The sequence below is a fragment of the Castanea sativa genome, chromosome 1, assembly GCF_040712315.1.
Source record: "Castanea sativa cultivar Marrone di Chiusa Pesio chromosome 1, ASM4071231v1".
Classification (NCBI taxonomy): domain Eukaryota; kingdom Viridiplantae; phylum Streptophyta; class Magnoliopsida; order Fagales; family Fagaceae; genus Castanea; species Castanea sativa.
In genome coordinates this window covers 15,511,968-15,527,057 of record NC_134013.1, presented here as the reverse complement: position 1 = coordinate 15,527,057, position 15,090 = coordinate 15,511,968, and the positions used below count along the sequence as shown (strand labels likewise).

The following is a 15,090-nucleotide window of genomic DNA, read 5'->3' as shown; positions in this document are numbered from 1 at the left end:
GTAATTTGGTTCTTTATCAGTAATTTCATTAATTTGTATAAGTTTTTTTTTTCAATGTTTCTTTAATATATATTATGAATTATAATTATGAGTATTTTTTAGTATTTTTTTTAATCAAAAAGTAGGATCTTCCGATCTTATGATCCAATCTCTGAATTCTTTCACCGATCCCATGTAGCATCTCGATCCTAATAACCTTAATCATCACCATCTTCTTCTTTAACAACTCAGCGGAAAATATGATTATTTCTTAGTTTTAGTGGCACAGACACCTACTTTACCGACAATCTATATAGGTATTTGAAAAATAGGGGCATTCTCACCTTTAGGGATGATGAAGAATTTGAAAACGAAAGCCTATTTTGGCAGAACTCTTTAAAGTAATAGAAGAATCTAAATTTGCTATAATTATTCTATCAAAACACTACACATCTTTGAAATGATGTTTGGAAGAACTTGCAAAGATTATTAGTTGCATGAAAGAGACAGAATTGAGAATTTTGCCGAAAATTTTGTTGCAACAAATTGTAGTAACAATATTTTTTGTTGTAATAAACTATTTTTAATAATAATAAAAGAATTTTTATTGCAACAAAATTTTTGTTACAATAGTCTATTGCCACAAACTCTATCAAAATAGTGGGCAACAATTTTTTTTTCATTCCAATAGAAGTTTATTGCAACAAAAAATTTCATTGCGATAAGGCTTTTTTCTTGTAGTGATTTGGTATTTGGTATTTTATTAGTAATTTTAGTAATTTTTATAAAAAATTATTATTTTTTCAATATTTCTTTAATATATATTATGAATTATAATTATGAGTATTTTTTTAATCGGAAAGTAGGATCTTATGATCCTTATACCAATCTTATACCAATCCTATGATTTAATCTCTGAACTCTCTCACGATCCTTGTAAGATATCGATCTTAATAACCTTGAACAAGACTATTCTATTCTCTAATGCTAACACTAAAATAGATCATTTAAACATTATAAAAAAAAGAACTAATTAATGTCTAAACTACTAAACCTCATAAACCAACCATATTACATTATATGGATTTTTCCTTAGATTATTATTTAAATTCTTAGATACGGTATTTAAATATTGATTTTTAGGTTATCCTCTAAAGGTTTTTTCATATGGATTTTTTCTTACGAAATAAAAGTGTATTTTTTAATTAAATAGTCACATGTCTAATCTTTAAAAAAAAAATTATGGAATAATATTTTAGGTATTGTGCTTCAATTTTATCCATTTGTATTATTTAAAAAAAAAAAAAACTATATATGCAATATTTTTTTAATTAATTAATAATAATAAAAAAAAACCCACAGTTTTGGTTATCGCGAAAGACAAGGCCATAGTTGGTTCATTTAACTGGTAAACTGACTAAACGATAGCTCATTAGCGCTCTCAGACCAAAAGCCCTTGGAAGTTGGAAATCAAATCAGATACGAAGATGAAGATAGGAGTTAGGTTGGATGTACTTGTCTTCACGATCGCTCTACTTTCAGTGCCAGTGCTATCGGATCTCATCCTCTCCAAGGTTGACCGACGTGTAAGTCTCCTCTCTCTCCCTCAATTTCTCCATTTCACCCTCGCATTTCCTAGTTTTCTAGGGTTTAGGGTTTTAACCCAGATCTAATTTTGTTTTTTTTACGCTTTTGGATATGTTTCTTTAGGGTTTAAATTATCAAAATCTGAAATTGATAAAGCATTTGTAATGCCAAATGAAATGTATGTGAGGCTGTGTTTGGAAAGTGATTTATATATGAAAATTTTAAGATCCGCAAGAAATTTGGTGGTTTCATTTCATGTTGAATCGAATCATTTTAAGAAGTAGGAAGTTCTCACAAAATTTCTCATATTAGACTTTTTTTGTATCAAATAACGTAGAATTTTATTTGGAAAACCAATCAAGCCCTTAAATTGAATGAGATTACAAAACCCAATAGTACAATGACAATTTTTTTTTTTTTTTGGATACATTTTGAGTGGGGAGGGGGATTTGAAACCTGGACGGCTTTATTGCAAACATCAAGAAATGCCATTTGGCCTAAAAGGTTATTGGCTAATGTGATGAGAAATTCTCAAAGTTATAGCTAGTGGTCTGTTCTTTCATTTTAAGAATTTAAGATACTTTTCATATGCCTTGAAATGGGAAACGTCCAATTTGTGGTGAACATTTAGCTTCCAGACATCCAAACGTCTATTTAGTACCCCGCTATTTTTGCCAAGAGCCTTGTAGCTCAATTGGCACCTCCTAGTGTTTCCAAAGGTGACATTCAGGGTTCAAATCCCCCCTTCCGTGCTGTAACTATTGAATTATTAAATAAAGGGGATGATAACTGATCTTAAATTACATGACAATATAACTAAATTGATCTTTACATTTGTGAACTTCTAAATCCTTACAATGAAATGGATCCTCTCCATTTCAAGGCAAATGGAGAGGATCCATGCTTTTCTAGTAAATTAGTACACATTCCTTGCTGAAGACTGCTAGCTATTAATCATGATTCATTTATCTTTTTGATTTTTTAATGTGGTTGATCCTTGATACCTGCTATTGAACATGTTTTTCCGTGCTTGCAGATTGATTTGACTTCCCAAATTGTGCGCATCACTTCAACATTAAAGGTGCCTGATTTCTGCCTTTTACTGACTCTACAAGTTTGTCTTTTTATTTTATTCATATGAATAAAAATATGAGTTGAGTCTTTTCTTTTTTCTTATCTTCTTTCGGTCTGATAATTTGTTGAGAGTTTTGTGATATATGATTCCGGAATGCGGTGATGTTGCCTCTACAAAAAAGATAAATCAAAATCAAGTAAAACTAGGAGGTGCATCCAAAGTTTGCCAAGAAGTTTTTGAGGGAGACTAAGGGGAATTTTTTGTCTATACTTGTGATTTTGTAAGTTGACCCTGTTTTCTACCATAATTTGCAGGTGGAGAATGCGGGAAATGATTTGGTTTCAGAGGTTTTATTGACAATTCCTGATAATCAGGCTAAGAATTTGGCATATTTGACGGCAACGTCTAATGAAGGGAAAGGAAAGGTGAAGGCTTCTGCTGTTAGTTTACCTGTTGAAGTTGTCCACCCTAAAGGAATGCCTCCTGCCTTGACTTTTTATTCAGTATCTTTACCCAAGGGACTGGGCAAGGGGGAGACCTTCACTTTGGATGTCTTGGCTGTTTTTACGCATGCATTGCAACCATTCCCTGAGGAAATTACTCAAGCTAACATACAGCTAGTAGTTTTCTCTGATACTGCACACTATCTCTCCCCTTACACTGTCAAGGTCCAATCACTCATTGTCAAACTGCCTGAGGCAAGAATTGAATCCTATACAAAAATTGAAAATACGAAGATTCACGGTTCCGAGATTAAGTACGGTCCGTATGAGAATCTTCCTCCCTTCTCTTACTCACCTATAGGTGTTCATTTCGAGGCGAACCAACCCTTTGTAGTTGCTCAAGAGTTGGTACGGGAGATAGAGATTTCCCATTGGGGCAATGTGCAGGTGACAGAGCATTACAATCTTGTCCATGGAGGTGCTCGAAGCAAGGGAGAATTTTCTAGGTCTGTCAACATTTTCTTTCTAGGGTTGTATTTTTTTAAGCTGATTTCTTTATTAATCAGATTCAATTATGGCTTATTTCCTGCTGCAGGCTTGATTATCAGTCAAGACGCTATGTAGGAGGTGCATCAGCTGTTAGGAGTCTTGTAGCGAAATTGCCTCCAAGAGCTCACTCTGTTTATTATAGGGATGAGATTGGCAACATTTCAACATCCAATTTATGGAGTGATTCTAAAAAGGTCTTCTTCTTTTTTCCAAATTTGTGTAGACTGAAAATCTGAATTGATTCATGATCGTGACTAGTTTTCTCTCTGATTGCAGACAGAACTGGAAATTGAACCTAGGTATCCAATGTTTGGTGGTTGGAGAACTGCTTTTACCATTGGATATGGCTTGCCACTTCAGGACTTCTTATTTCAGGCGGAGGGAAGGCGCTACCTTGACTTTTCTTTTGGTTGCCCCATGAACGAGGTGGTCATTGACACTCTCATTGTGAAGGCAAGTAATATGATAATATTTTGATAATTGATTTTTGGCCCCTTTATATTATATTTCTTATGTATTTATGAAAATTGATGTGGCACGTATGGCATTGGACCTGCCCCACCCCAATTCTGTTTGGAAAAGCCAGTATCTTATAAAGCTAGCACAGACAATAATAAGATGGGATGGGATGGGATGGGACAACTGAAGAAAGTGGGGCTAGGGTTAAAGGAGTTTCTTGGAGGCTGCTATAATAATTGAACATTCCCCAACTGTTGAATACCTTAACAACTAAATACGGAGTGAACTGCTCTTTTGTGATCTATTACTATATTGAGTTACGTGCTTGCATTCATTTCCATGCACGGGCCTCATGAGGAGGGTAGGTTGGAGGGTAGGTTTGTGTTGATGTTAGGCTGAAGTTTGCTTTTCCAAAAATGGAACAAAATGTTCAGTGAGAGAGAGAGAGAGAGAGAGAGAGAGAGAGAATGCAGCGATCCTCCCCCCTTGCCCTGGATTATGGTGAACTTGTCTATTGAGTTAATTTTTTTGAAGCTGATGTCATCCCCATTAGCTTTCTATGTAATTTCCTCCTTTTTCTCATTCCAGTATTCTTTTAATCTGTATTTTATGTCATATGGTCATTACAGGCTGCTTAGGAATTATTTCTTTGCAATATGTAGTCCATGTGTGGCTAGGAAGTGTTATAGGCATGAATTGCTGTCAGTTTTAGAATAATACATCTCTTTAGCCTTGACATGGTGCATGTGAATTACAGGTTGTTTTGCCTGAGGGTTCTACAGATATCTCTGTTTCCGTTCCATTTCCTGTGAAACAATGGCAAGAGGTATGAAAAGATCTAGTTCTCATGCCAACAATTTTTTGATTCCTTGTTTAATTTTTTTTTTTTCATTTTTAAATATTTGATTTTCCTTTTTTTATTTTTTTTCTGTGCACATGATCCATTGAAGATAAAATTTTCCCACTTAGATGTCATTGGTAGACCAGTGATTGTGCTGGAAAAGACCAATGCTGTGCCAGAGCATAATCAGCATTTCCAGGTATTACGATCACTTCTTTTCAAAGCATGACAACAAAACCTATGATAGTTTGTGGGACAGCAGTAATGTTTTCTATTGAAGCAACTAATAATCTGAATTGTAGAATAGTCATTTTTATATATAAGTAATTATAGAATTGAAATTGAACCAAATGATGTACTCTTTTAACCCCCCAAAAAAAAAATTTGTTATTTTAGCCTAATGGTGTTTATGCAATGCCTCTCCTTTGGGTGGATCTCCTTGTAGAAAAACATGTTGAAGCTCAAAATGCTGTTTTCATCCTCTCTTTCCTCATCCTTGGTCTTGGAGTGGTCATGAATAGGAGATTTTGTAGGAGGGAGGCTCCTTTGTGTTATATTTGCTGTGGTTGCTTCAGCTGAACACTCGATGGCTTGATGCCTTAAAGCTCCTCACTCCATCTCAATTTTTTTGTTTTCCCCAACTCCTTGATGTGTTTGCATCTGCTTTTCAAAAGCTTTAGGGCCTGTTTGGTAGGTAAGTTCAAACAACACCTTTTAGTGTTTAACAGTGAAAACTGTGGGCCCAAAAAAATGTTTGGTAATAGTGTTTAACTAAGGGTGTTTGAGTCACAGTTCTCAATTTATGGTGTTTAAACATTGTATTTTGAGAACACCTCACGAGCAGTTTTCAGTTTTTGAGTAACAATGCTGAGTGGCATTGTTGTAAATATATTAAAAATTGTGGGACCCACTGATGCGGGCAGCACCACATAGACAACTTTTTCTTCTCTCTCCTGCATGACTTTTTTCCCCCCTCTCTATCTTGCATGAACCCACACTTGTGGTCTTCTTCTTCCTTCTCTTATTATTTATTTTTTTGTTTTATTTTGGTGTTTGCTGTTTTGCAATTTTGGCGGTCTTCTTCTTTCAAATCAAACAAAACCCATTTGAATTTAATCCCTACCTTCAAAACACAAACCAAGTCAAACGGCCAAAGAAAAATAAAAGAAATAAACAACAAAGGAGAAGCAAATTCGCATTTAGATCAGAATTTGGGCTGAAAATTAATTGGCTGTGCAACATGTTTGATTCTTCAAATTGTAGCCAGGGACGTGAAGTCACGATGGTGAAAGGAGGCTGGGACCCTGGACTGCTGAGGTGTCGTTGAGAGAGAGAGAGAGAGAGAGAGAGAGAGAGAGGGAGATGGGAGGAAGTCTGAAGGAGTGAGAGAGAGATGAGTCTGAACTTTGAAGGAGTAAAACTGATAACCATGCATGTAGTCCAATGATACTACCACTATAACTTTTGAATGTCATGGGGGGTTCCACGTTTTTCTTCATTGAATCCAAAACTTGAGTTTTCCGTTGAGGAGGGGGGTTCTTTTTTCTCTTTACGGATTTTTGAGAGAGGTCATTCTTCAATGCGCTCTGTTTTTCTGGGGAAGGAAAGTGCAAACCTTTTCTTGCTCCACTTGGAGGATTTACTTTCAAAGAAATCACCTGATCAATATGCAAGAACGTTTAGAGAGGGTAACATGGTGTTCATCCTTCAACTGGGGTCAAACGCACATGGTAAGTTTTTAATGGTATCTGAAATTCTGCATGGTCGACGGAAAGGTACTATTGTGATACCTGAAGGAAGGGTGGGATGTGGCTGGCACTATTTTAGCATAAACCTGAGGAAGATTTTGAAACCACCTCACTCTTCGGACAGGGATCTTCGCAGATATCGGGTGCTATAGCGGTGGAGGCGGCGGTGGTGGGTGACGGCCATCATCTCCAAGGCGGTGCGAAAAATAGGGAAACCAAACACTGGAGTTCCCAATACAGATGTCTCATCTTCCTATGCGTCGGTGGTGGTGGGGCATCGGAAAAATACCACTGGCAGGAGGGGTTGAAGGGAAGAAGAAATCTGCCTTGGGAGGGGTGAAGATTTTGTCGAGGAAAGGCCGCAATTTCAGCAAGAAAAGGGTCCTAGGACAAGAGGGAGCAGGTTGGAGAGAAGCTTGTGTCGATCCAAGTTGCGCTTACCGTGTTTCATGCAAGGCAAGTACCCTTGGTCGAAGGAGCTTCTGGGGGCGAAGGACATGTCTAAGGGAAAGGAAGTCGAAACCGATGGGATGAAATCGAAATTTCCTTGGACCTCTTTATGCGCTTGGAACGTGGGCTTGATGGGAAATGGGCTATTGTGTGGTCCGAGGTAAATGAAGTGGGCCCAACTTTAAAACCCTCAAAGCCTACTACTCTTAATTTTATTCCCTCCCATCGTTCCAAACAAGCCCGAAGAGAATGGAGGCCACGCCAAACCCCAAGTAAAGTTAAACTCGGCCCCACGCGCAGCTCTAATCTTGAAGCCCACGCTCCGGGAGCCAAGACCTCGGTGCCGATGGAGGTCCAGGGGAGTGGGACAAGTGGGCTCGAGCTCTTGGGATGAAGAGGTGAGGTCGGTGTTCTCCGCGGTGATGACCCAAGTGTCGGAATCGATGGAGATGCTTCTTGCAGCCGATAAAGATAGTATCGACGCCGGCAAGGCTCAGGGCTCGGGTTTTCGAGCCCCGACACCGAGAGAGATGCATCATCGGCTTGGGTGTTGGGACTTGGGTGACACCGGGATTTTGATGGTTGGCTCGGATTTGGCAAGGAAGGGGCCGGGGATGTATAACGGATTGGTTCCTAGGTTAGACTTGGGTAAAGTATTGGAGGTTGAGTTCGGGGAAGGAGATGCTAAGGCAGAAGTGGTGGATTGGTTGGGGCTACTCGGTCGGGGAATCCGGGGTTTTTTTTCTTCCTCGGGAGTCCGGTGGGGTGGTGGACAAGGTGGTTGTGGCGTGGAGAGAATGAGACTTGTGTGTTGGAATGTGAACCTCTGTCTCATTGGGTTCCTAACGATCTCAAGGTGGGTTCATTGACTCGGATTCTAGAGGGAACACGCATGACCGAGGTGGTCCCCCTCGGATTGGGTATCCAAGTTGATGAGAAAATTCCCGTAAAATGGTGGGCTTTCCTATTGTGAGACATGAAGCTCAATGTTTGGCCCTTTTTCGTATCCTGGAACAGGAGTGTCTCAAGGTGAAGGACGAAGAGGTGTCTAAGAGACCCGCTATTTCAGGGACACGAGGCCTCAGGGAGCTTAAGGGGCTGATTTCTTATGTCAATTATGAGGGTGCCACTGCTAGGAGTAAGTGCAGAGATGCTTTGACGGACTCGGGGGCTGCTAGTAGTTTTAAATGACACTACGACTACTTTCTTGGAACGTGAGGGGGCTTAATAATCCCCGGAAGAGAGAGGTGTGTAAGAACCTTCTAAAAGAGTGGAAGTGCGATTTTGTGTGTATTCAAGAAACGAAAGTATCGTCTATTGATGGGGCATTTGTTCGGAGTTTATGGGGTAGCCCGTACTCTGCGATTGGCTGTTTTGGATCCTGTGGTCTTCGGTGGGGTCTTGCTGATTTGGTATAAGAGGGTTATTGAGAAGTTGGATGTTATAGTGGGTCAGTTTTTAACATCGTGTATTATTGAGAGGTGTGGTGGATGATTTTGTTTGGGCTTGTAGGTGTGTATGGCCCTAATGACAATGGTCAACGGCCTAATTTGTGGGGGAGTTGTCTGGTGCGAGCTGTGTGGCCCATGGCATGGTGTCTTGTAGGTGATTTTAATATTATCGTATACCCAAGTGAGAGACTTGGTTGTGAGACTTTCACTGCTATGCTCGCATTTTCTGATTTCATAGAGAATAATTCTTTAGTTGATTTACCTTTAGAGGGGCTTCCTTCACTTGGTTTAGAGATTCTCCGGTCTTCCTATGTCAAGAATTGACAGGGGCTTTGGTTTCTCTTGATTGGGAGGAGCATTTTGAGAATGTATCCCAACGGGTGCTTCCTCGAGTTCTTTCTGACCACTGCCCACTTTTGTTAGAAGCTGGTGTTGTTCGGCGTGGTCGCAGTGCCTTTAAATTTGAGAACATGTGGTTAAAGGATGAGGGTTTTGTGGATAGAGTTAAGCAATGGTGGGATGGCTCCAGTTTTGAGGGTTCTCCAAGTTTCATCTTGGCCCAAAAATTGAAGGCTCTAAAAGCAGACCTAAAAAAGTGGAACAGGGAGGAATTTGGTGATTTGGCTTTTAGAAAGAAGAATAAGCTAACTGAGCTGATGGGGTTAGATGTGAGAGAGGAGCTAGTGGGTCTCTCAAATGAGGATCAGAGTCGGCGCATTCAACTCAAAGGAGACATAGAGCATCTGGCTTCTCTTGAGGAGACATCTTGGAGGCAAAAGTCTAGAGCCTTATTTGTGAAAGAGGGAGATAATAATACTCGGTTTTTTCATAGATTAGCAAACTCCCATAGAAATGCTAATCAGATTAAAAGGATGGAGGTGAATGGTATTCTTTATGAGGATGAGCATGATGTACGCTCTCAAATAGTCCATTTTTACCAAGAGTTGTATAAGGAAACTGAGGTGGGGCGTCCTTCTATGGATGGGTTAGAGTTTGCTAGTATTGAAGAGGATGATCGGGTGTTATTAGAAAAGGAGTTTTCGAAGGAGGAAGTCTTTCAGGTATTAAAGGAGATGGAGGGGGATAAAGCCCCTGGTCCTGATGGCTTCACCATGGCCTTTTTTCAGAAATGTTGGAGTGTCGTGGAAAGGGATGTAATGGACTTTTTTGAAGATTTCTATAGCCATTCTTCGTTTGAACGGTCTTTGAATGCTTTGTTTCTCACTTTAATTCCTAAGAAGTGTAGTGCCGTTAATATTAAAGACTTTCGCCCCATTAGTTTGGTGGGTAGTGTTTACAAGCTGTTATCCAAGGTGTTGGCTAATAGGATGCGGAGGGTTTTGGATAATCTCATCTCTGAGACTCGGAATTCGTTTGTTGGCGGAAGGCAGATTCTGGATTCAGTGCTTGTTGCAAATGAATGCTTGGATAGTAGGTTGAAGAGCAGAGTTCTTGGTGTGGTTTGCAAGCTGGATATTGAGAAAGCTTATGATCATGTGAACTGGGAGGCCCTGTTTTATTTGTTAGGCCGGATGGGTTTTGGGGTGAAATGGAGGGGGTGGATCAAGGCTTGCGTTTCGTCTGTCCGTTTCTCTGTCCTAGTAAATGGGTCCCCTGAAGGTTTTTTTGGTAGCTCCCGTGGGTTGAGACAAGGGGATCCCCTATCCCCGCTATTGTTTCTTTTGATAATGGAGGTATTAAGTAGACTTTTGAAGAAGACAGAGGAGTGTAATCTTATTCGGGATTTCGGTGGAGTCTGTGGAACTCGCCTAGGGTGAGTATTTCTCATCTTTTATTTGCGGATGACACCATCATTTTTTGTGAGGCCTCAAGGGAGCAAATCTTGTCTATTAGGATGGTGTTGTCTTGTTTTCAGGCGTTTACGGGTTTGAAGGTCAATGTTGGGAAAAGCGAGATTGTCCCCGTTGGAGAGGTGAATAATCTAGATGCTTTGGCTAATGTGCTTCAGTGTAGAGTAGGCAGTTTGCCTATGAAATATTTGGGGATGCCTTTGGGATCTTCTTTTAAGTCTCCCTTGATCTGGAATCCTATTTTGGAAAAGATGGAGAAGAGACTCTCCGGTGGAAGCGTCTCTATTTATCTAAGGGTGGTAGGCTCATGTTACTTAAGAGTACTCTCTCAAGTCTCCCGACATACTTTCTATCTCTCTTTACTATTCCTAAAGCAGTGGCGACTAGATTGGAAAGTATTCAGAGGAATTTCCTTTGGGGGTCTTCTGAGGGGGGTTTTAAATATCCTTTGGTGGCTTGGGATAAGGTGTGTTTACCCATTGAGATGGGTGGATTGGGGTTAAGAAAGGTGGTGTCGTTTAATCAAGCTTTATTAGGGAAGTGGCTGTGGAGATATGGCCATGAAGATACCCACTTGTGGCGTTGGGTTATCTCTTCAAAATATGGCGAGGATCAAAGGGGGTGGAGGACTAGAGACTGCAGGAGGTCCCATGGGTGCAGCCTTTGGAGAAGCATTAACGAAGGATGGGAGGACTTTTCTAAGCATCTTTCTTTTGTAGTGGGGCAAGGAACTCGTATCCGTTTTTGGCATGATAGGTGGATTGGTAACGATACCCTAAAAGTTCTCTATCCTGAGCTTTATGTGTGTTCATCGGTCAAGGATGCCTGTATCTCTGAGGTTTTGTGGATTCCAGAAGGGGGTACTGTTAGAGTTTGGAATTTAACGTTTTATAGAGCGTTTGAAGATTGGGAGTTGACTGCTTCGTTTTCTCTTCCCCGGCTTATCCAATCCCGCATTCCTCAGGGGAGTAGGAGAGATACCCTTTACTGGCGGCTTAAAGGGGATGGTATGTTTGACACTCGGTCTTACTACCTCGCGATCCGAGGTGCTTCGAATTCTTGGCTTCCTTGGAAGGGGGTTTGGAAACCGAAGATCCCCAAGCGCGTGGCTTTCTTTCTGTGGTCTGCTGCTCATGGTCGGATCCTCACCTTGGACAACCTTATGCTTAAGGGTCGGCCCTTGGTTAATAGGTGTTGCTTGTGCTGCAAGGATGGGGAGTCGGTTAACCATCTTCTTTTGCATTGTCCTGTTACCCATTCTCTTTGGTCTTGTATGCTTCAGACCTTTGGGATTCTTTGGGTTATGCCAGGGTCGGTGGCGGAGTTGATTCCTTGTTGGCATCAGTGGCATGGAAAGGATAAGTCGGACATATGGAATTTGGTTCCAGGGTGCTTAATGTGGATTGTGTGGTTGGAACGAAATCGTCGTTCCTTTGAAGACAAAGAGAAGTCCTTGGTTGAGTTGAATCTTTTGTGCCAGCGTAGTCTCTTAGAGTGGTCTCGTTGTTGGGGACTTTCTAATTGCTCGTCTCTCGCTGAGTTTTTGCCCTCCCTTAACTTTTATTCCTAGTAGTTTTTTCTTATTGTTCATCATCATGAACTCCTTGTATGACGTTATTTCCTTTATTTATAAAAGCTTCCAGATTACTTATCAAAAAAAAAACAAAACAAAAAAATAATGTCCATGTCAGATTAATATCTACTTTATTTAGAAAACACATACACGTACCAAACACATTTTTTACATTGTGAATACTTTAAACACGTATTTTCACAACACTCTTTAAACTACTTTCTTCGCACTTGAAAATTGTTGTTTGAACTCACCAACCAAATAGGCCCTTGGAGACCTAAATGTTTAGAATCCGTAGACAGGGCCTCCTTCTTTATTGAAGTGGGTGTTTTTGGCATACAGTTTACATGTACAAGGTTTTCCTTTCCTATCTTCTAGTTCTCAAAATTAAACTGATTATCATTTTGCGCCTTTCCCAACCCCACTCCCCCCAAAGTTACATTAAGAAGAAAATTCAGTGTTATGCTCTGTGGCCTTTATTGTTCTGTATGTTCGCATCCCGTGATCATTATTGGTTACTTTGCAGGTTTATTACAAGTTCAGCAGTCTTTCAATGTTAAGGGAGCCATTAATGTTGATTTCTGGATTTTTCCTTCTTTTTGTTGCCGGCATTATATACATGCATGCAGATTTGGCAATCTCCAAGTCTTCCCCGTCCTATTTGGCAAAGCTGCAATGGGATGAGGTAAGTAGGTGGTTGTTTCCTACGTAAAATCATAATTTACAATTGGAAAGAAGTATTTGTAATATATATGTGCCTTGCCATTATTTCAGGTACTAGCAGTAATTCAACAGTTCCAAAATAACATCAACCGATGCTTAACAATTCATGATAAGCTGGAGGCATCATTACGTGACCTTTCAAGGACAGGAGATGTCCAAGCTTGTAAAGCAGCTCGGAAATCATTTGATGTTTTGTTGAAAGATCTTTCAAAAGATTTGAAACCATTGCTGGCATTCCTGCAATCTTCTCCGCAGGCCTCTCAGATATTACCCAAGGTTCAGTTGCTGTTTCTTTGTTGCCTTTATAGTATGTATGCTTGCTTTGAAACGCAAATCAAACTGAACATTAGTGCAACCTTTTTGTTTCAAATAAACTCAAATACTTGGTCAGTGTTCAACTCATTAGAAGTTGGAATGCTATTACATAACAAAGTATTGTCTAGTCTATATGTTTGGATCACTAACACTATCTTAACTGCTTTACACCTGTTTTACTGTATGTAATTACTAATTTTTTTTACTGTTTGTATAGGTGGAGGAGCTGGTTGCTAAGGAGAAAGATTTGCAAGAGAAGCTGATGGCGAAACACTCAACGGTTGTAGATGGCTATGAGAAAAAGTCGGGGGGACGGGAAATTGAGAATCGGATTGCTTTGCAGCAGCAGAAAATTACAGCCTTGAGGCAGGAGGTTGATGATCTTCTGGATATTATTGATGAGATATGACGAGTGGGTATTATTATTAGAGTGTTCACCACCCATCGGATTGGCTTTATGTTTCATCGCGTAGACAAAAATACAGCCAAGAGCAACACCTGACTGGGAATTTTGATGTGCTTACTGCTTACTTATATTTATGTAGTTATACATTAATGGCCATGGAATTTTAGCGCTACACTTATTTTAAGTGCATGATAGAATGCCAAATTAACGGGGCCATTGGTCTGTAGTCTGCGTGTGTGGAAGTATAGGCTTATATTTGAGTTGAAACGCATGTCACATCTATTTTCTCTTTCCAGTTTTTTGTTTTTTTGTTTTTGATGAGCCTTTCCAGTTTTTTGTTTTTTCTGAGTCTCACCCAGCTGTTTATTTCTAGTTTTGCAGACCTAACTTTTTGAACACCTATATGCCCATTTAAATGCTACACCTAACTCTTTTTTCTCACTGAAAAATACAAAATAAAACTCTGATTCGTACTATAGCATTAGCGACACATAATCAAATTCAAGCAGTGTAGGTGGCCCATCCTCTGGCGAGGAAGGCTAAAGATGTGAATGTGGTGCTGTCGTGCAAGCTTTGGTTCTAACTGTACTATGTGGTGCAAGTTTTGCGTCAAACTGTTCCACCTGTATATCTCAAGCTTGTACGAAAAGAAATTTACTATGATCAATAACTGCATTCATTTCTCTCAAAAAATTGAAACCCGATTTCAAAACCTCAATTATGTTCCAACAATTCAGTATTTTTTTTTTTTTTGTGGAGAAACAACAATTCAGTATTTGATTTTTATTCATAATCCAACAATTCAATAGTTAATGGTAATATTGAAATTACCAATATCTACACCATCCATGATTTGGTGATCTCAACTTTCCTTGATATGATACATCAAGAATTGGGATGGGGAAATTTGAATTATGGACGTTTTTGTTGGAACTAGGAACTATCAAGTGGTGCAAATTATAGTACAAGATTTTTGGCTTGGTGATCTTAATTATAGATAGGTCACATTCGTCCAATTAAATAGATAAAGAAATTATAGGATTTCAAATATAGAATATGATGAGATTAAAATTTTTAAGGGAAAAAATGAAACAATTCTTAAACTTAAAAATTTAGGAACAACTATAATAACTAAGCAAAGAGACTCATTCCAAAAAAAGTAATTCTTAAACTTAGAGAATAAGAATTTAGGGAATTAGTGACAATTATAATAAGGGAAACGAATGACTTTAGGACAATGGTTAATAATTCATTTAAAGAAAGTTTTTATGAGAAAAAAAATTAATGTTTTGACAACCTTTTCTATTTCCCATAAAAATTGTGTCAAAATTTTCCTAAAATGAGTTGTTAAAACCATTATCTTAAGGGAGTAATTATTGGGTACTCTTGGAGTACTATAAATGCATACTCCTCACTCTCACATAATTATGGGTCTTACTAATTAAATTTATGGTGAAACCTACAATTCATATGGGAGGGGAGAGTATGCAATTATGATACTCGTGGAGTATTCAATAATTTTCCTATTTTTAAGGGCAGCCGTTAGCATAACTTTTATAATAATTAAGCAAATAGACTTATTACAAAAAGGTTTCAAAGACAATTTTTGGATTTATAACATGTGGCCTAGTTTAATGGAGTCCAAATCTTTTATACCACTCTTCGTGCTCCTTTATATAC

General features: G+C 39.1%; 2 protein-coding genes across 2 annotated transcripts; both read left to right on the top strand.

The window, feature by feature from the left end:
- Positions 1 to 1,378: 1,378 nt before the first annotated feature.
- Positions 1,379 to 13,705, top strand: LOC142613547 (dolichyl-diphosphooligosaccharide--protein glycosyltransferase subunit 1A). The gene is made up of 10 exons (XM_075785931.1): positions 1,379 to 1,565; positions 2,603 to 2,647; positions 2,956 to 3,590; positions 3,680 to 3,827; positions 3,910 to 4,086; positions 4,850 to 4,918; positions 5,043 to 5,132; positions 12,493 to 12,651; positions 12,741 to 12,965; positions 13,222 to 13,705. The coding sequence occupies exons 1-10, from the start codon at positions 1,467 to 1,469 to the stop codon at positions 13,411 to 13,413; spliced, it is 1,839 nt and encodes a 612-aa protein (XP_075642046.1). The 5' UTR covers positions 1,379 to 1,466; the 3' UTR covers positions 13,414 to 13,705.
- Positions 8,161 to 11,721, top strand: LOC142616177 (uncharacterized). Its single transcript, XM_075789045.1, has 6 exons — positions 8,161 to 8,543; positions 8,644 to 8,732; positions 8,851 to 10,336; positions 10,459 to 10,663; positions 10,771 to 11,615; positions 11,704 to 11,721. The coding sequence occupies exons 1-6, from the start codon at positions 8,319 to 8,321 to the stop codon at positions 11,719 to 11,721; spliced, it is 2,868 nt and encodes a 955-aa protein (XP_075645160.1). The 5' UTR covers positions 8,161 to 8,318.
- Positions 13,706 to 15,090: the final 1,385 nt, after the last annotated feature.